Source organism: Ochlerotatus camptorhynchus, unplaced genomic scaffold (genome assembly GCF_037179485.1).
Source record: "Ochlerotatus camptorhynchus isolate MF236.1 unplaced genomic scaffold, CSIRO-AGI_Acam_v1.1 ptg000503l, whole genome shotgun sequence".
Lineage (NCBI taxonomy): Eukaryota > Metazoa > Arthropoda > Insecta > Diptera > Culicidae > Ochlerotatus > Ochlerotatus camptorhynchus.
Genome location: NW_027040988.1, coordinates 4,067,057 through 4,082,759, shown reverse-complemented (window position 1 = coordinate 4,082,759; position 15,703 = coordinate 4,067,057). Strand labels below are relative to the sequence as shown.

The window sequence follows — 15,703 nt, the reverse complement described above, 5'->3', positions numbered from 1 at the left end:
GAATTAACAGTCGCGCGCTTTGTCTGATACTCGACGAAATTGATAAAGTTAATAAATATCAGTTTGATTCATTCACGTGGTTCCCGTGTTCACCTGGTTGGGGTGGCACCAATACTTCTAGACATCTTATCCAACGGAGCAGTTTGCGATACCGATGTGTAACCACACACCACTGCAACAGAACTGCGTGAACGTGCCCCTTTTCGGGAGCGTTCGGCTCAATTGTCATCGTTCGGCCGTAGCCAACCTTGAATATTTCGCATCAATTTGTTTGGTTGGTCAATCAGTTCTGCGTTTTCGGTCGTAAGGTAAACATCTGGAAGTCGTGCTTTGGGACCTTCGGAAAAAGACGATAGATGTAGTGCCAAAATAAGTAAAGTTAAAGTTTATTAGCAGTTTAGTTAATGTAAGCAGTACAAAACAGTGCGTAGTCAAAACAAAATCAAGTAAACAGATGAAATAGAAAGGTGCGGCACTAGGTCCCATGCATGAATCGCAGTGAATGTTTATAAATAGACCGGAGAGAAATTGGTTTGTGCAAAACTGCTGATTTTCGTGGAAAGCGTTGTGAATCCGAAGAATCAGTTTGACACGAACCGTCCGTGGATTGGGACGTGTAAAACTCTGGTGAAATTCAGTTCGACCCTTGTTTTTGACGGACGAGTGACCTCAACAGATGTTTTCTGTTTACACGCTAGTGATAAAAGATTGATAAGCGTTGTTAGTGAAGTGTGTCATCGACAGTGCTATTTTTAACGAGAAATCTTGTGAATTGCTCAAGAGAGTCTACAGATCGATCCAGTGTCCTGTACAACCGGACAATTGCAGCTGCAATATATTCGCGCTTGAGAAAGGTCATTTCGCTCCGCGTGTCTAGTCGCGTGTTTCGTCGTGCGTCGTCGTTACGGTCGTCGTCGTCGTCGTCGTCGTCGGGTGTTTCGTACGTTAAGAACAAGTAATCCTTCACGTTGCCAAATACGGGCTTAATATCAAAATGTCGTTTTTCAACGAAAATTACAACTATCCACGCAACTGGAATGCCAACGGGTTCGGTTGGGTTAACCCAGCAGCTCTAAACCAACCTTCGTATCCCATGCAAATGCCAACGCCGGATTCGTCCGGTTATTCCAGTTTGAATCCTTCAATTTCCGGTCACTCTCTGTCATATGGGTTTGCTCCTGGAGTTGTTCAGCCATCGCCCGGCGGTTATGCCCCAGCTCCTGCCGCTCCCAGCCTTCCATATCCGACGATGGGATTCGCAAGCTACGGAGGAGGTGGTATGCCGATGCCAACTCCGGACTCCGATTACAGCGCTCCTCAGATGCCATCGATGCCGATGCCCATGCCGGGTGGTTCTGAATCTTCAGATGACTCGGCCACCGTTAAGGAATTTCCGTTCCAAGCGGTTTCCATACCCATAGTGGAGGGAATGTTTAGCAGTGTGAGTATTGACGTAGTTAGGGAATTTATTTTTGTTATTGCACTAGGAACGGTCTTGGCCACATGTGGGGAAATGGGATCGAATTTATTGTGCGGTGACTAATTAGGTTATATTGAGGGGGGGGGGGGGTTTGTGGGGAATCTGCCATTAACTTGGATGTGGAGATTGGACTCACTTGAAATGGAGTTTGAGATTCATTTAATTATCTTCAAATTAAAACTCATTTGTTATAGTTTGTAAATTTGTAAACGTTCTCAGGCGTTCTCGACTCTCAACTTAGTGTTATACATGCAGCTCTTTTTCTTCTTCGTCGCATTTCAAGCTTATTGCTTATCGCATATTAGCTTATTGCGAGCATTCCACTTAGTATTGAAGATGAACTTCCACAGTTATTAGTTGAGAGCTTTCGATGCCTGTACCATTTTTGCATTAGTATGATTGTGTGGAAAGTACAATTACACTCTATGCCCAAGGAAGTCAAGAAATTTTTCAACCCGAAAAATTCCTAGCCCGGATCGGGAATCAAACCCAGCCACCTCCAGCATGGTGTTGCTTTGTAGCTGCGCCTTTACCGCCTGAGTTAAGGGAGGCCTCGTGAGATGCAGTTCTAGAGTTATTAATTGAGAGCTTTCTAGATCAACCAATGCATGAAATTGTATATTGTGTGTTAAAATCACAATGATACTCTATGTCCAGGGAAGTGCCTTTACTGACTAAGCTATCTGAGGCCCACGTTCTACTGGTGCTCAGTTTGAAGATGGGGCACGTAGTGGACAAATTTTAAGATGACTTGCTTACCATTTATCACAATACTTCCCGCGAATACCCTTAACGCCAATTATACGATTTTTCTTTTTGCACCATTTTAAATCCAGGACGTCTGCTCTTTGTTGGTATGTGGAAAGCCAGATGCGGTGCAGACTTTGTGTTGTTTATTTATATTTACAAGCCTAACCGAGTTAATTTTCCTTTGCTGTCTGGCACCGTCGTGTTCAGAAGAAAACGAAAAATCAATCGCCACGCACGACGCTGAATAGGTACCTAATGGATGAGTCATCATTCGAAATGGTGATCATCTGGCTGGTATTTGGTGTGAAGTTCACGGTTTTTCCCAAAAATATTTCGCGTATGCTGAATTGTTACTTGGATTCGTCATGACATGTGGTGTGGAAAAATGCTTCCGTGTAAATGATAAGTAAAACAAATCTTGTTTTTGTTTTTTTAATTGATTTCATCATAATTTTAACGGAAGGGGTGCCGGTAATGTAGTGGTAAGCGTGATTGCCTTTTACTCCAATAGACCTGGGTGGCGCCGTTTGAATTTTCTGAGGCATAAAATGTCTGATCACGCCTTCCTTCGGGGAAGTAAAGCCGTTGGTCCCCGGTCCATTAGTTGATGGGCGAAAGGTAGGGTCCAGGTGTGGGAGCTACCTTCCTGGCGTCGATAGCATTGTTATTCAGTACGGAAGACAAGATCGACGGAAAACAAATCAAGGAAAAAAATTCTAACGGTGAAAAACTGGGAAATAATTTTCAATCGAAATAGGGAATAGGGGTGAAAAACAGCACTCTCGTCAACGCAAATACTAATCACGAAGTGATAGATTATATCTTGTATTGATGATTATAGCACAGACAAACAGACCTAACTCTCGCAAGTTATTAATCAAACGTACAATAAACGGTAAATTTAAATGTTTCATAGTCGGTAGTTCCGCCATCTATGTAGTCAATTCCCATGCGTTTGACGTTTACACACTACCGCCATCTGTTGAGCGTACTGCCCATCATAGTTTACTCAACAGCGACGATTTGTCCATGATGATTCGTTGATTATGTTATGTACGCACTCAGAATATATTGTGGTCGGTAATTTTTTACCGGAATCTCAACAGCTGAACCAACCGGTCAGTACTCGTATTTTTTTTTCAGTTTCGTCATCTGCGGTCCTTTCAAATTGAATCATTTTTCATGGCAGACCTCTTATATTTGACATTGATCTTGTATGTCAAAATAACGTTTCACAGACATCTAGTGGTTTCCGATTATATCATGCCAAGTAAGCATTAACTTATCAAGAGGATCACCATATATTGATTCAAATAGGTGCTGCAAACTCACTGGCAGTGATGCCAACATCCCAGTTTAATTTGGATTCTTGCAGTTTTTTTGGACGAATCCAGTAAAACAGTTGAAGTTTGAAATCTTCCATTTTTTGGAGAACTCAGTTTTATCCATTTTTTCAATTAATTAGAATTATTAAGATACTTACACTCAGGCTACTTCTACTCACAATGTTTAACATTGTTTATCGGAATTATGAAATCATTAGATTTTAAATTATCTTTTATAGATGTAAGATATAATAAGAGGTTGAAAAGTATGTATTTGGCACAGTGCACAGTGGTTTAGAATGCAAATTTAGGTGGAAGGATATGTTTTGAGCCTGAATTGAAACTTTAGACTAAAAGTTTCTTCTACAAAGTTGTTCCTTTTTGTTAGGCCCTCATTTTAATGACAATGAATTCTAGGGTGGTTCTTATTATCATTAAACTCAAAAATCTAACTTTTTTATTTGAAGAAATTAAGGTATACATTCTTCGGAAAAGTTATAGCTGAGTTAATTTCAACCAATTATATGTATTGTTGAAGTACCAGTGACATCCTGGGAATTAATTTCCACTAAGTTTACCAAATTCTATCGAAGCTATTTTGATTTAAAGAGGAAACTGTTAAAAAAGCATGCTAAATTATATCCGGCAAAACTCTAAAAAAAAAAATCATTACCGGGAAATCAACTCTGTGAAGAACTGATGGAAACTTTTTGGAGAGGTTGGAAAGACCTTCCAGAGCAGCCAGAAAAAGTTTCAAGAGAAAGTTAGAAGAAACTTCTAGAGGAAGCTGACAGACCTACGACATCCAAGACGGAAGAAATTTCCGGGGCAAGTCTGAAGAAACTTTTAGAAATAGTTTGGAGAAACTTCCAGAAGAAGACGGCAGGCATTTCCTGGGCATGTCTGTTTCGGGGTACTCGGAAGGAACTTTTAAATTAATTCGTTAGAATTGGTTAAGGTTCTACAAAGGGTCAATAATTTGTTTACTTCTTTTTGAAATATTCTTCGATCATCATTTTCTAAATGTATGGGTAAAATTCATAGGAAGTGCATGTCCCCGCGCCAAAACTGCCCATGTTTCATAAATATCAACTGGTATGGTGAGGAAAATTTAACCATCGCTTCTCTTCCTTCATTTCAATACAACAGCAAATGTGATGTCACACTATCTAGTGCATAAGAATGTAGCAGACAAAACGTTCACACTGTCAGACTTCACTGTATGGAAGTTTGTTTACACCCCTTAGCGGGAAAGCGAATACCAGGCTACGTGCACTGCTGCCATCAACCCATCTGCCACCTACTCTCTTCTAAAGATCATTCTCTAGCTAATAAATTATCACACTAAAGCTTCATGTTAGCATTTCCAACCAACTCTGAAAATCGCTAACTTCGCGTATGAAGTAACATAAAAACACTTTGAATGTAACAACTCAAGGCGGGAGTAGCCGTCAACAATGCTGATGATGGTACAGCACGCAACAACCACCCTACTGCTTTCTCTCTGAGATGATCACGTTGGTCATGACGAGAGGAGCAACACAATAGTTGGGGAAAGAAGAATTGCATTATAACACACCATCGACTGGAAATGCTCTCGCAACGTGGGGCTTTAGGTAGTGATGGAAACGTCGCTAGAACTATTCCACAGCCGCAGTCAGTTTATGAGCAAAAAAAGGGACGCAAATTTTTGCCTGTAGACTTGGAGACATACTTCAAGTCTCCGCGTACATCGTACGGGTTAGGCAAAGATGTGCGTCGATCTTTAAAAACTGTCGCATTAATGGCCCTTCGCTCATTTTCAACTTCTATTCAATTTTCATACTGCCGTACTCTAACGGAACTATCCACCTACCCTCTTCTAAAGATCATTCTCTAGCTAATAAATTATCACACTAAAGCTTCATATTAGCATTTCCAACCAACTCTGAACCCTGTTAGTGTTGAATTCAATCTTCTGTGGCTTTTTAAATTGGACCAGTTAAATGTCTAAAATGGTCGTTTTTGTTTTATTTACTCAGTTTCTGATATTTATTCACCATTAAATACATCCACTCATCTATATTAATGAGTCAAACTTCACAATTGCTTGTTTTAATAAACTTAAATCCATTGCTAGAGGCAATATATCTGGAAACGCTTTTTCAATGATACTTTTCTATTGCCGGCAAAGCAGTAAAGTTGAAGTGGTTTTCTTGGTGTTCAATTTTGTTCACCAAGAGTTTTGAGTAGCAGTTGTTTTGGATTTTGTGTATTCGATTGTGTGTTATTGTGCTACACTTCGAAGAACACAAGTAAGTAAATACAGTGAATATGTTTTACCCAGGAAGTTTTCGTTCTAAAATCATAAAATACCAGTGTTAAATTTTTGCATTAATAAAATGAGAATGTATGTGTAAACCAATGATTGAAGAATGTTTCAAAAAGAAGACGAATACAAATTTAATTACTCTTTGTAGAACCTTAACTTCCAGGAGAAGTTGCAGGACTCTTCCGGTTTCAGTCGTAAAAAACATCATAATAAAACTAGAACTATGCTGTTAAACAATACGCTTGTCTCGTTGCACTAAAGCGAGCTTGTTCACGGCATCGTCACGCATTATGCAGGTATGGTATTATGACTGTTAATAAATGCTGCATTTCTAGATTTCAATTTCCATATATTAGTTTAAAGTGTTGTACTTGTAAGTTACAAGATGAGGTTGACAAGTATTTGTTTGACATATAAAACACAATCAGCGATTTTATGATTCGTGAACGTTCACTCAGAGTGAGCGCTCATGAATCGTGCAATCGCTGGTTATGACGCTCTGAAAGCAAAATTAATAAGTTTTATTTGGGAGGAAATGCTATACTAATATCAACATGAAGCTTTAGTGTCATGATTTATTAGCACACAAATTCAGCAGTGTTTTCAACGACGAACGACTCAGCACTCAGGATGTAATTGCTTCGTCTAGTAACGTCTCTCCCTCAACCTTCTCCAGCCATCCATTTTCTATCAGCAGCGAAATGGTTATTTCATCCGGGAAGCAGCAAAAAAACTTAAACGGGTTCCGGTCCAGATGGCGTACCGTCGTTAGTCCTCAAACGTTGCTTGACAATCTCTATGTCTGGGGTTTACCCAGCTAACTGGAAAGAGTCTTTCCTCTTCCCTATCCACAAGAAAGGTTGCAAAAGGACTATTTCAAACTACCGTGGAATACTTTCGTTAAGTGCTACCTCTAAACTTTTTGAGTTAATTATACTCGAAAATTTGTATCTCGACGGATCAGCATGGCTTCATGCCTAAGCGTTCCACGACGACCAATTTAGTTACGTTCACTTCGTTCATCATTCATGAAGTAGAACGTGGCCATCAAGTAGATGCCATCTACACAGACCTCTCCGCAGCTTTTGACAAAATGAACCATGACATTGCGTTGGCTAAATACGACAGGATAGGTGTTCACGATGGCCTGCTTACTTGGCTCTACTCCTACCTGACTGGTCGAAACATGTCTGTCAAGATTGGAGGCTATGTTTCTTTATCCTTCCCCGTGACATCCAGCGTTCCCCAAGGTAGCCATCTTGGGCCATTTCTGTTTCTGTTGTACATGAATGATGTCAATACCATCCTGAAATGCCTTAAACTATCGTATGCGGACGACTTGAAACTCTACTTCGTGATAAAAGAACCTAGTGATGCCATTTTCTTGCAGCAACAATTGGAAGTCTTCGCTGAGTGGTGTCGTATTAATCGCATGTCACTGAATGTCTCGAAAAGCTCTGTAATTTCCTTTGGACGCAAGCGTTCGCTTCTTCACCATGAGTACACCCTGACGGGCATTACTTTGAAACATGAATCAACTATCAAGGATATGGGAATACTGATCGACTCCACGCTCAGCTTCAAGGATCCAAAGCTTCCTCACAACTCGGGTCCATATTCCGCTTCGCCAAAAAATTCAAAACTGTATACTGCCTAAAAGCATTATACTGTTCGTTGGTGCGACCTATTTTGGAGTATTCGACGGTCGTGTGGTCTCCATACTACCAAAATGAAACCATGCGTATTGAAGCTATTCAACGGAAGTTCATCCGGTATGCTTTGAGGCATTTTCACCAAGCTATGAAAGCCGTTGTATGCTTATCAACTTAGAGCTTTTGGATGCGAAACGTAACGTAGCAATGGCAAGCTTCGTAGGTGATGTTCTTGAGGGAAACGTTGATTGTTCTACACTACTGAGTAGTATCGACATCAATACCCGCCGGCGTAGTCTACGATCGCATGCTTTCCTGAACAACCGCCTTTCACGAACCAACTACGGATGGAATAGGCCATGCGGAGGATGTGTCGCATCTTTAACAGATGTTACAATGTATTTGACTTCAATGTTTCCCGTTTTAGAAATAAGTGCAATTTGCAATTTTATGTTTATTTGTCTATATGTCTAAGTATACTGTAAGTATACTGTCATTGTCACTGTCACTGTCATTGGGGTGAATATTTTACCTGTTGACCATAATGTAAATAAATAAATAAATAAATAAATAAATAAATAAGAGGATAGATTGATACTTTCGCTAGAGTATGGCAGTATGAAAATTGAACAGAAATTGAAATTGAGCGAAGAGCCATTGATGCGACAGCACTAGTCAAACGCACACTCCTTTGCCTAGCTCATACATTAAAGGATTTTAAAACCTGTGTTTATTTGAAAGCTTATCAAAAAGGCTTTTATGAAATGGGCACAGCGGACACTTCAAAATTGACCAAAATCGTTGAACATAAACTTTTTGTAAAAATTTTGAACACTATCTCACAGAAAATTTTTATTGTTTTTTAGGCAAAACACATTATTCCATAAAATCATTATATATGCACAAATTACGTAAATATTGCGAGAAAAAAAAAAGATCAAACACTATACTTAAATTTTATGTTCTGCGCTTTTGGTCAATTTTGAAGTGTTCGTTGTGTCCATTTAAGACAAGTTATCTTTTTTATATGCTTTCAATTGAACATAACTTAAGACATATTAGAATTTCCTTTTATTTTGTTATTGACGTATTAAACAGCTTTCTATTGTTTTTACGAAAATTTGTGTATTTCAATCAGTAAGTTCAGATGGGCCGTTTTCGTGCTATGATTTATTGAAAAATGTCGAATACGGCATTTTGAAAAATTGGAACAATTATGTGAAGTTTCATTGAATCCAGAGAGGGAAAATAAAATCGATACGTCTGTTGGCGTGGAACCTAATCTTGGAAATTTCTCCGTGCCAAGAATATTTAATTTTAATAACTGGATGACTCTTCTAGATATAGGATCATACAATTTCTTAAGCATAAAATCTAAAACAAGAGAGAACAACAACAGAGGAGTACAGTACCGGAAAAAAACTATATCACTTCCTGATTTTTAAACTCTTCGAAAATGTCAAGCTGTATCTTTTTAGCATACTTGCAATTGCTCATTACAGCTAAAATGCTACTTTTTGAAATTGTGAAGCTATGAGTCTTTATAATAATATTTATATGTAAGATGCTTGTAGTAAAGATAAAACTTGTGTGCGATGATGATGATAATAGACTACCACCTATTGTAACAAGGTGCCTGCATTTGTTTTCTGGTCGTACTCATCATACTCCTGTGCAGGGCTGGCAAATGTAATTTTCAATGAAAGATCTCACGCGATATTTAGGCTGTGAACCATTTGCCGAGTTTAATTTAACTCGTGGTTAAAAGTTACATTTCGAAAGTTATTCTCTATGTTCGAAAATCCCTGTGCTGTCGATCGACCGGTTTTCAAGAAGAACTCAGCCATAGTTGTCAAAATTTATCTTCTTGTCTGTCAGAAGTAACCACGCTCGGATAGCAGGGTTAATCGATAACTTTCCATCGGTCAAATTTTAACCAAAAGTTAAAAAAAATCCACCAAATGGTTCAGAGCCTTACAGAGATATTTTTGTTACTATCATTGGATGAGAAAACGATGATAGAGATTTTCGTCAAAATCTCATCGAATTTTTTGTCATGACAAAACGTGTCAGTGTTGTAATCATCACAATTTCTAGTTCATTTAATGTTATTAAAGTTACTTGTACCGAGGAAATCTTAATAATATATTCTCTCTATTGATTACATACGGTTGTTTGCTTAAATTCATCTAAATCAGTTAGAAATGTTGATGATAGGTAGTTTCGTCTCGTGATAGTGAGAAGGCCTGTTTTCTCATCGTCAAATGACGGCCGTGATATTTACCAGCTCTGCTCCTGTGTAAAGGGCCAAAAAAGATGGGTGGACCCGTAAGCAAAGACCAGTGCTGTAAATTTTCATATCATTCGATTGAAGATGAACCAATACAACCATTCAATCAATTCTGTGTAAACGAATTCTCACATGACCATAATTTGATGAGCCCCTTTCTCATTCGAAGCTCATTGTCACTGTCAATTGAGTCACTCAGTATAATTTGATATACGACAGTGGAGTATGGAAGAAATCCAGCAAAATGGTCCCGAACAGACAAGTCAACCCGATGTCGGATCAATGTAAGGCTAATTTAAGGTCGATGTCGACCCAATATCGTGTTGTTGTCGGGTCAATTTTGAGTTTATGTCGGGTCAACATCGGGTTGGGGTTTGATAGAAGTCAGGTTGGTGTCGGATTGGCTACGCTTTTTTGCCGGAATGTCGATCAGAGCTCCGTTTGTGTGTAGGTTACACTCAATTGAATGATATATAGCGTTTCTCAAATGAGAATGATCCATGCCTTCTTTAAATGACTAAGCAACTGATATCATCCATTCGGAGAAGGTCCCCTTTGATAGCGAATAGCTACTTTTCTCATTTTCATCAAAAATGTTCAAATGATTTTGAGAATTTACAGCACTGGCGATATCCACGGGAGTGATAGAGAATCTCCTTCCAGAATTATATGACCTTGATCCAGCACCCAAATCAAGCCACATTTTAGAAGGATATTCCAATAGTCGGGGAGAAGAGCCCACCCTCAATCCACGAAATTTTAGCAACATGGAGTAGGAAATCCCACTCTCCCCATTCAAATCACTTCAATCGGGGGCGCTGATGGACCCTCCCGTCCCCCGATAATTGAAAAAAATTACTGAACAAGAAGCACCCAGCTGTAGTTTTTGTAATATTTATCAAAATTGAAAAATTATTTCAAATTCTGAAACTTCCCAAACTGTACAATCTGAATCATGTTTTTTATATATATATATATTTGGAAGGTTTTCAGTTGATGACTATCGTAAAAAAAAATACATCAAAACTAGAGAGGGTCTAGTATAAGAGAGGAGCGGACTGGGTGGATTTGAGTTGAACAAACTGTCAAAGCCAGAGCCAATCGAGCAGCGCCTATCTTGATTGCATTGGCAGCGTTGTTAAAATTTATCAAGGCATAGGTTGCAAGGCAGTTTTTTTAATCCGCTTCTCTCTTATACTAGACCCTCTCTAGTCAAAACCATTTAGGCTGTGAACCATTTGCCGAGGTAAATTTAACTCTTGGTTAAAAGTGACATTTCGAAAGTTATTTTCTATGTTCGAAAATTCCTGTGCTGTCAATCGATCGGTTTTCGAGAAGAACTTGGCCAAGGTTGTCAACATTTAACTTCTTGTCTGTCAGAAGTAACCACGCTCGGATAGCAGGATTAATCGATAACTTTCCATCTGTCAAATTTCAACCAAAAGTTAAAATAATCCACCAAATGGTTCAGAGCCTTAAATATATTAAAAAATAAAGTAAAAGAGCTATTTTGAATAATGCTTACAGCTGAGCACTTCTTCTATTTAATCAATTTTGAATCGACCTACGAGCAGAGTACTTCCCCCAAAGACGTTCGGATTTGGATGGATTGATAAGAAAAAGAGAAAGAAATATGAAATTTACACAGTTTGAAAAAGTAGTGTAAATTTCTGTTCAATATGATGCACATAAATGGAGCGTCACAAATCATATACGTTTACATTATATATCATGTAAAGTTCTGACACATTTCATGCTATGTAGCAAATATTGTATACAAAAGCCCATCTTTGTAAACAACATTGTTTGCAAGTTGCTCGGTTGCGTGAAATTAAATGCAAGTCTACGTGTTTCAATGTTTACATCACAATTAAAATTCAGAATTTTTATCTGTGTACTACGTCTATTCTACTTTGACCTTTCCCTTTTTCTCCTCGGTGTCACTCGGTGGGGCCCTTCGACGATAGCGGCGGCGGTTGCTGCTTGTTCACGTCATGTCGGCTCAGGACACGGTCTGTGCCGAGTGTCTCCTTTCACACTTCTAGCTGCCTAGCAGCGGTCCTTGGCTTTTTTTAGCGGGGGGATGAGCGAGGCTCCTTTATCGGACCCCCCTCCCCCTCGACGACGATGGTGACGAATCACCGAACCAACCAACCGTAGATGGTCCCGGTAGTCACCGCAGTGGACTACCCAGACGAACACTCCTTCGGTTCGGCCTGCTTCATCTCTTCTTGGCTCTTAACTGCGGTGGTGAGACTGGCTCTACTGGCTGATCCACCGCAGTGAGGACGGTGGATATTCGGGGATTCTTGGTGGTTAGCCGGGAATCGAAAGAATCCTTTACGCTCAGCTTCCCTTGGCAGCGATCCGGCACCCTTCGCTTATGCAGCACACTAACCACGGCACTTTTCGGCGAAACTACGTCACTTCCACGCGACGATGCTGGTAATTATCCCTCCAGCGGACACACGTCACGAAAAACGGCACTCAAACTTCTCGTTTCCACTAAAACGGACGGGGCAAATAAAACGTGTCGTATTCCAACCGTGGTTCGTAACTTTCTCCTCTGTACTCCCCTTCATGGACAATAACGAACAATCACCAAACCGCCATCGTTCTCCTGCAACCGCGCTCGACTGTCATGCTGCTAATGTTTTCCGCCTTCTTTTGCAGCGGGAGGAGAAACGGGACCCATCTTTATTCTAGACGCGAGACAATTCAAAACGATAATTTTTACGCTACATTCTAATCCTAAAAACAAGCCTACACGAATAAAATCTACTATGAAAACAACAAATTAGAATATTTACCAATAAAGCAGTGGTGAGTGTGTTGCCGAGCGTGTGACCAAAACAAAAACAAATCATAATAGACAAGGCACACGCTCATGGTAAACACGTTAAAAGGGTGGGTTATCAATTGTCACCCTAGACGAGGGTTACAATCTCCGGGTATTAGCTTAACAAGCATCACTCCATTGTCGTATCGCATGTGCTTTATTTTACTGCCCTCCTTTCACTTTTACTTTGTTGAATCCATGGTACCGGAAAAGATATAGATTTAAACATTATTAGCAATGCTGTGATATAACCATAACGGGATGGCCGTTCAGAATGGTTCAATGGATGTGAAATGAGGGAACATTTAGATTTAAAACGATTTAAAGTATTTCACTGCAACATTACATTTTTTGACTAACAATTAAAACATTTTTCAATATGATATCTTAACTAAATTCTGAAAGCATTTACTTGTGTTTAACGTGATCTAGCCACATTTCATTCAGACTCTTAAGAACTACAGGCGGTGAAATATGAAACGCAACAGCCGATCAAAACTACAATTTTTACGAAATTCTGAGAACCACTATATCGTTTTGCTATAGAATTGCTGTATTATTAAAGGAAAAATTCTGCTAAATCGATTGGTGGTGGTCTCATTGGCCGGAGACTTTTCCTGCCGAGATAGAGGGCCGGAATCAACCGAGTTCCAAGTTAAATAGGAAATGCCTTTATTGACCAACAAAGTTTTACATCTTACTTTAGTTATATTACTGAAAATTAATAACACACCCATATACACCCTCAGGCTGTATGGCTCAACGGATTTTAGTTTATATTGAACCGTTTCAAAGATGAATGTTCCTACTACAGACGAGAAATAAATCAACTGATTCAATGCTTCAGTTTGTGAAAGAAAGTCAAATAATAAGTGTTTTACTAAAATTGCTCAAACTTCATTCAAATTAAATTGATTGCTATACTACAAAACTATATCAATAAATAGTTGTTGTATCAATAGCCAAGTTTTCAGAAAGGTTGATAAAAGGTTTCTTAAAAGCAGGCTTGCAATTGCTCAAGACAGATAAAATATTATTATTCGGAATTATGCAACTATGAGATATTATAATGATATTTTTTTATTTGCAAGATGCAGGAAGATTAAGTAAAGTATGTATATGACACATAAAACCTGACAATTTGCTTCCACTATAACGATGAGCCCTCACTCATTGTGAGTGGTCATGACAGCTAAAATCGCTAATTGCAAAATTAACAGGTTGAGTATTGAGCAAAACACCAAAACTTGATTACTTCAAATATATATAACTCAAAAACTAAAAAACACATTGCTAATTTTTTGTAATATTGTATAAAAAACGCCTAAATTTTTAAGGGAAAATATAAAAAAATATTGCGCCTTCTGTCTGCAAACCATAAAAAACTAATAAAATCAATGTTTTTCAATATAAAATCCTAATTTTCAATATATTTTCATAATATTTATTTTGAATTACCTTTAATTTGATACCTTTGATCTTTGGAATCGGCCCAGCCGTACATTAAAAAAAAAGTCATTATTGAAAATAACGATATTTTGGACCACCCTAAATGGAAATGGTCACCTAGGGCCTAATATTTTGCGATAAGGAATCAAACTACCAATTTTTATGAAATTCTGAGAATGGAAGAACTGAATATGTATAACCAGGGCCCCACAAAGTCACTTTCAATCGAAAATCGTCAAGCGACGTTGAACCTGTCAACTTTCACTTTCAATTGAAAGTCATTCTGTCTTCTCTTCGAGCAGATCCCCGTCAACATCATCAGAACCACTTTCGAACAGTTTTCATGCTGTTTGTTTTGGTTTGACTCGTGTTCATTTCTTCGATCATTGTCAAATGAACTTACTTTTGCATTGAAGCGAAGCTGTTCGATCCCAATTCGTGCAGTTTTTATGACTTTTGTTGCTTGTTCACTCGGTTCATAAATATAGTTATTTTTTGAATCGGGGTGACGCCTAGAGATCGAAAAATGAATGCGTCGCCATTTTGAAATACAAGATGGCAGCTTACAGTTTAAGAAAAAGTGGGAAATGCTGTCAAATACTTATCAATATACCGTTCCGATTCAAATTTCGGACACTTTCATTTTTAATTAAATATTACATCCAGTTAGAAACAAAGTAATAATGTTAGATGATCGTGGAGGGCACTAGTCAAAAAATTTTAAAATTTACAAGACATGTGGATCATATTCGACCGAGATAATCAACTTTTAAAAGTGTCCGAAATTCGAGTTTAAGTGTCCGAAATTTGAATCGGCACGGTAGGTATTTTGGGAATCGGGATGATGTCTAGAGGACGGAAATTGAAATCCAACGCCATTTTGAAATCGAAGATGGCAGCTTCCGATTTACGAAAAAGTGGAAATACAGTCAAATACACATCAATATTGCTATTTTTGTAATCGGTATGAAGTCTACAGATCGAAATGCGAGGCCATTTTGAAATCCATGATGGCGGCTTTCGATTTCAGATTAAGTGGGAAATACTGTCAAATACCCATCAATATAGGTATTTTTGGAATCGGAATGGCTTCTAGAGGCCGTAAATCGATATCCGACGTCATTTTGAAATCCAGTATGACGGCTTCCTATTTCAGAAAAATGGTAAATGCTGATGCCGTCCCAGCAATATGGCTATTTTTGGAATCGGGGTGACGTCTGGAGATTGGAAATAAATATCCGACGCCATTTTGAAATCCATGATGGTGGTTTGAGAAAAAGTTGTAAAGTATATCAAATACCCATACAAACGGTTTTTTTAGAATCAGGTTGACGTCTAGAAGCCGGAAATAAATATACGACGCCATTTTGTAATCCGCCGATTTGCGGAAAAGTGTCAAATATCCTAAAATATGGTTATTTTCAGAATGGGGATGAGACCTACATGCCGAAAATTGATGTCACACCGTCTTTACATTCAAGGGGGCGGCTTTGGGGCAGAAAAACTGTGAAATACTGTCAAATACCGATCAATGTAGGTTTTTTGGAATCGGGCTGACATCTAGAAGCCTGGCTTTCGATTTCAGATGAAGTGTCAAATAGCCTACA

At 38.7% G+C, this 15,703-nt stretch overlaps 1 protein-coding gene across 2 annotated transcripts in view; it reads left to right on the top strand.

The window, feature by feature from the left end:
* Positions 1-323: 323 nt before the first annotated feature.
* The window catches only part of LOC135712718 (calpain-A-like), a 111,962-nt gene continuing 96,582 nt past the window's right edge, over positions 324-15,703 (top strand). The window contains exon 1 of one of the 2 annotated variants that reach the window (XM_065235737.1): positions 324-1,441. In XM_065235737.1, the coding sequence (XP_065091809.1) occupies positions 995-1,441 (447 nt within the window). In that variant the 5' untranslated portion in view covers positions 324-994. The remainder of the gene's footprint in view (positions 1,442-15,703) is intronic. The other variant, XM_065235739.1, reaches the window with a different exon arrangement.